General features: G+C 45.0%; 1 protein-coding gene across 5 annotated transcripts in view; it reads left to right on the top strand.

Moving 5' to 3' along the window:
* The window catches only part of Adamtsl1 (ADAMTS like 1), a 924,007-nt gene that overhangs the window by 880,640 nt on the left and 31,286 nt on the right, over window positions 1-12,081 (top strand). For all 5 annotated transcript variants that reach the window (XM_087904876.1, XM_087904875.1, XM_087904874.1 and 2 more), the window contains one exon: window positions 1,290-1,424. In XM_087904876.1, coding sequence (XP_087761002.1) covers window positions 1,290-1,424 — 135 coding nt within the window. The remainder of the gene's footprint in view (window positions 1-1,289; window positions 1,425-12,081) is intronic.

The following is a 12,081-nucleotide window of genomic DNA, read 5'->3' as shown; positions in this document are numbered from 1 at the left end:
TGGAATGATATGGGCATTCATTTTTTTTTTCAGTCATTCATGTGGGCAGTTGACAGATATTTGTTGAGTGTTACCTCTAAGCCCAAGTTAAGAGGATACTGGTAGAGTTTTAGGGGGGAAATGAGGAGATGTCTGCCACTGGAAAATTCACGTTTCCACTGGGAAGGTAAAACAGGCACGCACATACACACAAAGAATTGCCGTAGAAGCTACAGAAACATAAGCAGGGACTGACATTTGGCCCAAAGAGAATAAAATGTTTCTCAGATGAGACTAGCCTTCCCTTTTTGCTTTTAATAAAGACATAAAGGAGGAGGAGGAGGAGAGGAATAAAGACACTGACGATGGCTGTTTGCTCAAAGAGATCTTTATAACGAGGCAGCTAAGGCCCAGTAGGCTAAGGACTAGCCTAAGTTAATCATTGGCACAGGAACAGCTCAAACTGTGGGTTTATAATGTAAGCATGTTTTCCCTCGGAAAATGGTTGAGTACCCTAAGTTTCTTAATCATTTCACCACTGTCTTCTCTCTGTGATGGTCTTCATCAAAGGCAGAAAGATAAAAGGGTGGCTCCTAAAGTAGACACCATCAACATTCATGTGCATGCCGAATACATACTAACAAAATGCCAAGCACACTAGGGGCCTGTCCAAACCTACCACTGAAGACTTCAGTCCTGATTCCTTAGAAGCATGACACCCCACAATAACGTCTTCCTGTCCTTTTTATCTGGGTCCCACTTGGGCATAAGAATTACACCCCAAAGCAAATGTTCACAACTAGATTGCCTCACACTGAAAAAGACACTTATCCACATCCTTTTAAATAAGCCCTTGGATAATATTCTAGCTGTGGAGACAGTTACAAATTGCCTCATTTCTAAGGATCTTATGAGTTAAGTGAAAAATTGGTGGAAAACTATTTATCTCACACCTTGGCATATAGTAAATGCTAAAATTGTCCTTTAAAAAAATATCGTCTTTGTATCATGTTTCAATTTATCTATATTGTTAGAAAGAGCCAGTGGGGGCGTGCTTGGGAGTGGTAGAAAATGAGAACTTCTGGAATTCACAGGCCTGGTTCTTATTACAGACCTTGTTATTCCAGGCATCAAATATTAACTTTGAAATTCAGACTCACCTTCATAGGTGTATACCTTCTCTCTTTAGGAAAAATGAAGTCAATCGCAACCACGCCTATCTTGCACATGGGGGTACTTGCCTATTCTCTCTCTCTTTTAACACACCCCACATGCTCTCACCTCCTGATTCCCCATCTGTCTTCTCCCAGATCCCCCACAAGTCCCCACACAGTTGGAAGACATCAGGGCCTTGCTCTTAGCCACTGGACCGAACCTTCCTTCAGTGCTGATGTCTCCTGTGGGAACACAGCTGGTCCTGGATCCTGGGAATTCGGCTCTCCTTGGTGAGTCCAACCCTCTGAAACATTGGGCAAAAATCCAGGGCTGGACAGGATTTATGGATGGGTGACTGCCTGCAGGTGGGAGGGGGGCAGCAGTGGGGGGTGGCCAACAGGAAATCACTAAATTGCCTACAGAATCCAGACTCACCAGTGGAAACTTGGCTGACTTTCCACACGAGGTGAGTGCGGCTCTCAGTCTGGACTCCGGTTTGTCTGGATTCCAATATGGCCCCTCTTGGGCTGATGCCATGGCCCAGACCCTCTCCTTCAGGGGGACTCACTGAACTCTGAGAAGGGGGGTAGCAGAGAAGAACCCCTTCTATGTCTCCTCCCCACCATGAGCACTCTAACCTTTCACTCCAAAACAGCAAGAATGAGCTATTAAAGACAAAGCAATAGTGCTAGCACCCTAGAAGCCAGCAATTTTGTCTAGACCAATTCTCCCCATGCAGAGTCTACAGCCAGCCCAGACAGATTTCCCAGGGCAAAAATCTCCCTGTTTTGGAGCACTGGGGAACCAAGCTATTGCCTACACAACTGGTACCATCCAGTAACTGTCTTTTCTCTGTCTCTGAGTTCAGGGCTCTTCACTCTGGAATCATAGCCCGAGGCATGGAAAGTACAGGGTTATGCACGTAAGAGAACAGGGGCCTGACGGTGGTGGTGCACGCCTTTAATCCCAGCACTGGGGAGGCAGAGGCAGGTGGATCTCTGTGAGTTTGAGGCCAGACTGGGCTACAAGAGCTAGTTCCAGGACAGGTTCCAAAGCTACAGTAAAACCTGTCTTGAAAAAACAGAAAGAGAGAGAGGGGGAGAGAGGGAGAGAGAGAGAGAGAGAGAGAGAGAGAGAGAGAGAGAGAGAGAGAGAGAACAGGGAAGATGTGGAAAATCTGCATGCCATTCTCTTGATAGTATTGGGCCTAGGACTTAACACTGGTTAGGAAGAAAAATCAAAGTGTTTAACCACTTTTCTTTTTAAGCCCACAAAATAGAGAACTTCTTTACACTATATCCCCTGACAGTTGATAACAGTAGCTAGAATTACTCTCTTGGCTCCAAGTTTAAAGTTACTCTGTTCTCCCACGTCACACTGGTAACTGCTTATCAGGGAGGTCAAGGGCCTTAGTGACTTCAGAATCAGAGTGCAGAATTGTCCTTCAATTTCCATTATCATCTGAAATTAATGAGGAGCCATTATACCTTATCAGCAGATGAAAACACTCCTGTCTTCTCTGTGTGTGTGTGTGTGTAAAGATGAGACATTGATTCAATTTACACAAGTGGCCTTTGTTTCCCACTACATGGTTCTAAATACCTGAAAAGTTTGGCATTCTGTTTTTCCATAGCCCACTGACGGGAAGCTCACACAGTTCTAAATGTCTGTTCCTTGGCGCTTACAGGGGATAAATTTACTCCAGATTAAGTATGTGCATTGCAGACATCTTTGTTTTAGACTCCTTGCTATCCCCCTGTTAGTTACAGCACAATGCCTACCAAGGGCATAGGAACTGCTGATCTTAAAGCTGAGTAAGTCTTTCCGGTCACTCGGGTGCCAACTCCATATGCAGGACAGGTTCATCGACTCATAACTTTTCGTGATAGCTGTGATTTTTTCCCCCTTATTTTGAAATAATATGTGTGTCTCATTTTAGCCACGGGCAATAAGGATTTACTGTGCTTGCTGCTGAATTCCACTGCTGGTTTCTGATGCTTTGTTACCTTAGACTGGTATTTAAATCTAACAATTAAGACACCTGACTATTCCAGCCTACCTCCAGACTGCTCCATCTGAAGGAGACAGTGAGCCAGTGTTCATAGAGTCCCTGAGTGTAACAGCCTGGGTAAAAACCAGTGCCGCCCCAGCACTGTAGAGCTAAGGGAGTGCTGTGTGCAACTGTGGAGATAAATTAGGACTTAGAAATTGTGTCAAATGTCAGGACTCTGAGAACTAGGTTTCCACAGACCAGAGTCTCCAAGATGCTATAGAAACGTGTACTAAAGAACAGATGGGATTCAAATAGGCAGAATGTGGGAGAGTGGGCACTCAGGATTTAAAAACAGATAGAAGAAAATGGTGTCATGAATCCTGAGGGGGAAAAATGTGCAAGGTATTTATTAGGGATCCTTCTATAAAAACCATACAGCTTCTTTGTTTTGAGGCTGATGATGAGCAGATAGACTGGAATAGAATCCTCAAGATAAGCAAAGCTCAGCCAGAGTTCACCTCAACAATCATGATGGCCTCTGTCCATCTCGAGCTTCCCCTGCTATTTGTTCATCCATTTGTTCCCAATTGGACAGGTTTCCGACCCTGGCTCCTCTGCGTGGGCCCTCTGTTATAAGAAACAGTCCAGGAAGGCGGTTTCGTGCTGCATTCCTAAGAAAATGAAACAGTAAGGAGCAAACTGAGGAGCATCTTGAACTCTGAGCTGTGATAGGGTGTGAAGATGAATACTTAGAGATTTTTAATTTTTGTATTGTGTGTGTGGTTGCTTGTATATGCACATGAGTGTGGCCAGAGCCCTGGGAACTAGAAGTCCAGAAAGCTGTAATCTAGCCATGGATGCTTAGAATCAAACTCAAATGTTCTTCAAGAGAGGTGATCATGATCGACCACTGAGCCACCTGCCCAGCTCCTAGCTTTTGTTTACAAGAGTATGATGTAGTAAAAGAAATATTCAAGATGTACTCTGAATGACTGATCTTATTTCAAGGGTAACATGCTATTAAGGCCTCCTCCCACACCAAAGCATCCCTGATTATGGTGCCTTTTGTCACTCAGTACAGGCACTGCCTTGGAACTCATGAATATCCAAGCCTGACCCACTTGATTCTGTGGATGAAAGCCGTTTGACAACCCAACTGTAGCCAGCAAGTGGTTAGACTCAAGTAGTTCTTGGTGTATGGAACGGCCTATAACCTAATCATGTACCGTGGTACCACGTGGTTCTGTGGCACAGGAGCAGTGGTTCCTGGACTTTAATTCTCCTGTTTCCCTAGAGGAAGGGGAGAAGGAAAAGCCAAGTCTCAGAGCTAGCTGTTACTCACTGAGACTTGAGTGTTGAGATTCCACAGGAATCTATTTCCAGAAATGGCCGATGTAGTTATATGGCCCAGTGGCTTTGATTTCACTTCAGGCCCCAGATGCAGCTGATGGAATAGCACCTGGGTCGGTCCTATTAGCCTCACTTTCCATGAGTGTAAAGTGGGAATTTAGGACTCGAGTAAATGTTGCTCTTCACTCTTGACTGTGGGTGAGGTGTGGGAACTGGCCCTGGAGTCTGTGCTACTCGGAGGATTTGGCCTCCTGATCCATCGCCCTGGGCAACACAAGCACTACTTCTTTTCAGCATGATGGTAGTTGTACTTCCTGCAGGGGCCTCAAGGGTATGCCAGCTTCTCTAGGTGGCAAAACCAGTCCTGTGCCCACCGCCACCTTTGGCCCAGTCCTAAAGCAGTACCCTACAGGCTCCATTTTCAGAGAGGCCTTCCCAAGGCATCTCAACTGTTTTATAACTTAGAAATGGTTTCAGAAGGACTACCAAAGTCCATTGTATTCATTTATAGAGTAGGATCTTTGATTGTTCTCAAATAGCATAATTTGCTGGATGCTTAATTATCATAGTAGTGGAGATCCCTTGTAGGATAAGTAGAAATCAAATCAAAAAGAAGAAAGAAAAATCTAACAACTCAACACTGAGATAATCAGTGCTAATCTTTTTCTCTTAAACATCAGTGTAGAGCCTTTATATATTTTATCTAAAGTTATATATGTTCTGCACACTGGCTTTATGGTTTTAAACACTTGGCAATATCCAGCAAGCATCTTTCTGTGTCTCTGAAGCTTTTCTACAATTTCACTTTTCATGGATGCATTGGCAGAAGATGCTTTGTCTTATTAAATTAAGTCTCTGAGGGATTTTGTGCTCTTTTTAGTCTTCCCACTATTATTTTAAAAAATAAATATAATGATTTTTTTTCTTTAACCTCAAGTGACCCTTGTTTACATAGGATCAATTTCTAATGGTAGATTTATTGTTTCAAAGCTTCATACTATTTGGGGTTTTACTATATATTATCAACTTTTCCCCCAGAAAAATTATGTCCCTCTTATATACCCATCAGAACTAAATGAGAGAAAGGGTCCCATCTCAAAATTAGTATCTACGTGAGTTGTAACCAATAGTTTTTACATTTACCACTGTAATTGTGTGCACAATGGTGTAAGATACAAAGAAACATTATAAGTACATTCTTATTTTATTTCTTTTGCAATTTAACACATTTGTCAGTCTCCTAGTTTCATTTAGGAATTACTCATTCATGCCATCTTTTGTTTATGACATCTATTCTCTTTATTAACTTACAGGACACTTATTTATATATGTTTAACCATCTGGCTGACACAAAACAAGTCACACAGTCTAAAATAGAAATTGCTTCTACACCCAACAGTCTTAACCTGTAGCATTTTCAAAGTTACCTTCAGTCCTTTGGTTTTTGTTGTATTCTTTCCTTTCTCGATCTTCTCTTGTCCTTCTACTTTCCACTCCCTGCAACCTTGCTCTTTCCCACCCCTCCCACCTCAGCCGGCCACTGATCTGTTTCCCATCCAGCAGAGTAAGCAACTGCATTATCTACAGTATTATATTACATAAAGGGATCAATGCCATTGGGAAGTTGACTTCTTATGTGATGCATTTTTATTTTGACAGTTTCTTGTATGTATCACAAGTCCTGTGATCACACAACACACACACACACACACACACACACACACACACACACACACCAGAGAGAGTGGGGAAGAGGAGAGAAAGAGAGAGAGAAGTTGAGTATACTCTCCCCTCGCCCCCAGTATATCTTATTTAAACTCACAGCCTAAGACAGAATTGGATCTCATGGTTTGGCCACCTACTCTCTCTAGGGCAGTGGTTTTCAACCTTCCCAATTCATGTTGTGGTGACCCCCAATCATAAAATTACTTCCGTTGCCTCTTCATAACTATGGTTTTACTATTATGGATCATAATGTAAATATCTATGTTTTCAGATGGTTTTAGGTGAGCCCTGTGAAAGGGTCATTTGGCCTATGAAGGGGTCATGACCCACAGGTTGAGAACCATTGCTCTAAGGCCATTCTCTCCTTTGTGAGTGAACAAACTGAACTCCACAGACCTCACAAGCATCCCTGCTAAAGGCATGTGACCCGGTCCCACAGGAGCCATTTTCTCAAGCCCGATGATTTTACAATGAGCTGGGAGAGCCAGTGACTAGTTCATCATCTGTGTTCCTAGCTCTTCTCCCCTGCAGGGCTCCAGCACATGCCCCGCCCACACATGCCCCGCCCTCACATGCCTCGCCCAGACCACAGCCTCGCAGCAACACTGGCATGCTCTATGGTGCAGTGGCATCAGACAGAGTCCATGCACCATTCTCTGTAAGGGTCCATCAGGCCCTGGGGCTGAGGCCCACAGGCTGTGCTCAGACAGCTGTGTTTCCACACTGACTACCTGCACATGGCTGCAGTTTCTGGGCATCTGTGTTCTCTGCTGAGAACTGCAAGGCTCAGCTGGCCTGAGACCTGTGTTGAGAATAGTGGTGACCCATAATCTCCTCCTACAAGGTGAATGTTTCTTTCTCTAGCACTGAGTTGAAACTGGGCCACTTCAGTAAACAGTGTCTCACTGATGGTGATCCAAGCCTGGAGCATATAAGACACAGAGCTGGAGTCTACAGATGGAGCTTAATGGTGTTCATGTAGAAACCCCCCAAAGTAGAAGGGTACATCAGAAAAACAGTTTAGCGTGTGGGAAGGAGGTTGCCAGCTACAGTCAGATAGTCAGGAAAGGATGTCTTAGAGCATGACCCATGAGCAGAGATGTGCAGTGAGCTCTTGAGCACTGTGCATGTCTGCTGGGAGAGATGCTGTGGGTATCCCCAGCTCCAGGAACAACAAAGAGACCAAAGTAGCTGGAGTGAAGTTACACAGAGAAGAGACGTTATGGGGGTTGGGAGCCAACCAGATAGGCAAGAAGGCAGAGGGCAAGTTTTGTAAGGCCTTGTAAATGGTCACATTAAAACAACAGAGAAGAATCTATAAATGTCCAATTTATAAACTGTCTCGATATTGCATTGAGCATCGTGAGCTTTTCCAGGATGAGGCAAAGGCAGGCAGAAGTGATTTCTTTTATTGGAAGCCATGTGGCCAACTGCATGCTGTATAGCTGACTCCAGTAAACCAGGGGCTTATCAAGCTGGCTCTGGTACAAGCCAATATTGCTGATTTAATTTGACTCACATGTGCCGGGCACCTGCTAGCCTACCTGACCTGAAGCTTCAGCAGGCACGTGCCTAACCATTTCCTCCTTCTAGGAAGAGGGGCCCCAATGGATGATAGAACCACCTGGAAAATTTAAAACGATTCCAACGAAGACCAATTAAGCAAGAGTCTCTGGAGGTGGAGCTAAGTATCAGCACTTTTAAATTATTCTCAGGGTCAAATGGATTTCCAAAGTCACTTCCTTCCCCATTGCCTACTGCGTGCTTAGAGTAGGGAAATGGAATGTGCCATCGTTTAGGATAGTCTGTCTTGGCATACAACTTCTTTGCTGCTCCAATCTAACTGTGTGTGTCCTTCCATCCTGGTCTTGTCTCATACAAAAAAAAAATCTATCTTGTCAAATTTCTCCCTGGTCATCGCCGTTGTCTTCAGTTTTCTGTGACTTCTTTGCCCGAAAGACCCTCTCTTGACCTTGAACTAAGTCCTATAGGTCTTTGAGACTCAGCTCTATGAAGTGGTCACTCCCCACTGACCCCCTAAGTACCTGCTCTACACCAAGGCTGGGCAAACTTTTCCTGTAAGGAAATAAATAGGAGCTGTTTTAGGCCCTGTGCCTTGTATCTGCTGCTGCTGTGCCTACTCTGCTTTGCAATTATAGAGTAATTGTACGACCTACTGGGTATAGTTATATCTCATAATAGTGAAACTGTCTTTTCCAAAGCAAGGATCAAAGCTCCAGTTTGCCAACTCTGCTCTAAGTCACTGATAGGACATTGAGAATTGCTAGAGGCATTTCAGGTCTGCATCATGGCTCCCAGCTTGCTCCCAGTTCCTAGGGAGAAAAGGAGCTGCATAACCATTCTCTAGCTGTGTCGAACAGGGGTTGGTAGCAAGGCGTTGACTTCGGAGTCCTCTTGAGTCACTTCCATCTCCAGTTCTGTTGTAACCGCAGCTTATCCATCAGTCCCATGCGCCTCCACCCTCACCCTTAAAAGCGCACTTCCTGATTCTCCTGACAGAGGCTGCATCAGGCGCTTCCTAACGCCCTTTCCGAGGAAATGCACGCTATGACATCAGTGACTGTCCTAGGGCCACATCTGTTGGGAAGCCAGTCTTCATCATGATCCTCTGGAAGACGAAGATCATCGCTGCTTCCTCTCCCAAGATAGCTGTGAGAACAACAAGTCCCGAAGGCTAAAGGTTAGGTAGAAATCCACTCACAATGGGGACCCACCCCAGAGGGGTCAGGGAAAGTGATGCAGAGGAAGGGCAAGGCAACCCGGAGGGCAGGAGCAGCATCCTTGACGAGAAAGCTCAGGCAAGAATACATCTACCCTGACCCTCTTCAAAGAGCAGCTGGCATCTGTTTCCTCGTTTATACTGAGGCTGAGATTTCATGGCACAAGGATAACGTGTTTTGTTTTTAATGTTGCCCATAAGGAAAATATGCTTTGCTATGAAGAAGAAAGGCCAGTATTTTGTGGCTGTTCACCGTTCATATTTATTTGCTTTCATCATTTTTCTTAAGGTAAAATCTGAACTAGAGTAGAGAAGCCTATCGGGACTACATGAAGCTCAACCACGCATATCATATAAAATACAGTAATTTTTTCATTTCTCAATAAGTATTTATGGGGCAGCCATGGGAAGAAGTACAGCAGTTCTTTGGGCTGGAGTAGACGTCCATAAATATAAAGACACCAGAGCATAAGCAACACTTAAAATAGAGAGAGCAAGGCAGTAAATGTCCCCACTTGCCACTGTTCCAGGCCATAACAAACACCCAAGCATGGACTTATTTTAAGAGTCTAGATAATCAGGAAATGGGGACCTTGAGAAAATCCACTCACACTTACTCCTGCCCTTTCTTGGCACCAAGACAGAATTCCCAAGCCAGTGCCCTCCCTAGCATACCCAGCAGGGACGATGTGAATGAGCCTGGTGTCCCCAAAATAGACAGGTACTGAAAGTCCTGGGAAAGTGAGGACCTCCACACTTGCCCTAATAAATCCTTCCTCGCCATGAAATGACTCTGGAAAACACACTGTAGTGTTCTGTGGCCCCTCTGTGTCTGTGTGGTGCTGGAGCGGCAGTTTTAGGGCAGCTGAAAAGCCCGGAGGCAGACCATAGACAAGAAAGGCAGGATTGTGGTCAGGGCTCGTTATGATCTGTGAAAGGAGAGACAGACCCTCCTGCCTCGGTTCTCAGCCAGCTCTGGAGAGCGAAAGGCCAATCAGTTAGAAGACCTGTTTCCAAATCCACAGCATCTGGTTCCTCATTGGTGCATAGCCCATCCCACAGAACTGGTTCTTGCATGGGTGAAATGAGAAGCTATATGCTGCGTGCCTAGGTTGTTGCTCAGTACAAAAGTGAAAGCTAGCAGGAGTTCGCTTTTGCCTATAGCACGTTGGTTGCTACGAAAGCTTCCTAAGGTGTTTAGGGACAGCTGCTGGTGGCTATCTCAGGTGTTAAGAAGTAGCTCAGAAGACGGGTGCCCTACTAGAGGGCTCAAGTGTGGTACCTTCTGGATGGGACCACAGAGGTGTTCCCCTGACATGAAGGAACCTCTTACATAGAAAGATCTGCCCAGTATTGCTGATGAGAGAACAGTGTAGTAGAAGGAGACAGGAGGCTTAAACAGCTGCTCTGAAAATTAGTAATAAAAGATGGAAGCTCAGTCCTCTCAGGAAGACCTCTTCCCTTCTATCCTCTAGTGCCGATGCTGCCAAATGGGGCCCTTCCCATGCATCTCAGGGCTTAGCACGTGCTCAGAGCAGGCAAGTGTGGCTCCACTACCCACTGACAGCAGAATAGCCTTGGGCCGGTCCTGCCAGCTCTCCTGTCTCTGACTGTAAAATGAAGATGAACGGCTGTATAACCTTCCAGAGTTGTCGAAAGAAGTAAATACAGTATTTGAACCATTACAGTATTGTCTCTGCACGTGGTATCTGCCCACTTCCTGTAGGTCACCTCTGTACTGCTCTTGTCCCAGCCCTTCCCTTCTGGAAGTAGCAGAGTAGGGGGTTTAAGAGTCTTAAAGTCAAGAAACTTGGTGGCCATGTCCTAGGGGCAGGGATAAAGAAGATGGTAGAGTCGGGCCTCCATCAACCTACCTTTCCTTTAACTTACACATCTTACACCTGTTCTTATGTCCTTACCTGTTCGCTTGTTAACTACACTTACTTTCTAGTCAAGCTCTCTTGAAGAGTTGCAGCTTATTTCAGATAAATTAGTCAAGAGGTCTGGGTCACTACTCAGCCAAAAGGGTAAAGCAAACGTGGCTAGTTCTCTAGTCCAGTCACACAGCCTTTCTGCGTCTTCCTTTCCCACTGTGCAGTGGGGAAATAACCTCCATCGCAGGCTTAGTTTGAGAACCAAATGAGATAAAGCATAGCAAATACATTGTTGCAGTCTCTAACCACTCTCTAAAATTTACTTACTGCCTTTTTCTTAAGAAGCAATGACCACAAAGTAGGGCCCCTAGGACCCTAAGGAAAGGGCAAAGCTCTGATTCTAGACCACTTATGATGCTCGTCCAGCTAAAAACAGTTCCTTCTCATTCCTTGCCTCACACTGGAATAGAGAGGGTGTTTTCTCTGTAAGGAACCTTGGGGAAATATGATGTAGTCTGCCCTGGAGAGCGGTATCTGAGAAGACTTTGTGAAGAAATGGGAGCTACATGACATTAAGAAGGATCTTATAGAACTAGACAGGCCAGGAAAGCACAGGTGGGAATTGGAGCCACACACGCCCCTCCTGGAGAGCCATGAAGATGCAAAAAAGCAAAGAACACTTTCCTCTTTTAAGCCCCACACTGGGCCTCTGGAGTCCAGAGCCTTGATTCCTCTTTGTGGGTGTAAATAATTGATGTTTGTGGAAGTAAAACTCAGCCGAATCTGATCGCCAGCGAAGTTCACCTTATCCCCCTGGGGAGCGGCAGGCAGGGTTTCCCTGATCTACCTTTACATGTGCTGTTTAGGCAGAGTTTGGAGATGGGGATTTGGCTAATATTGTAGAAATTGGGTAAGTTTCACTTCTTACATAGTAAGCTTCTGTCTGCTGTACAGCAGGAGTAACACTACCCAGCTTCCAGCTTCCACCTTCCCTACGCTCCTTTACAGCTCATGGGTATATGGAAATCATCTCACCGCGCACACACACTCCCTAACTTCCTCCTCTGCCCATCACTGGACCTGCAAGCGTAGAATCCTGGAAGCCTCCTCACATATTAAGGACCGTAGAGTTTAAAGTGTATTATTTAAAAGGACTGAAGTTGTGGTTTAACTTAACTATTTTTACTTCAAAGAGGTACTTTGCAGACAACACTGTAAATAACCAGGTAGTTGAAAGAGAGGTATCAGGAAGATTTTCCATTCCC

This window comes from Myodes glareolus, chromosome 3, assembly GCF_982192425.1.
Source record: "Myodes glareolus chromosome 3, mMyoGla1.1, whole genome shotgun sequence".
NCBI classification, from domain to species: Eukaryota; Metazoa; Chordata; class Mammalia; order Rodentia; family Cricetidae; genus Myodes; species Myodes glareolus.
This window is presented reverse-complemented; position numbering and strand designations above follow the sequence as displayed.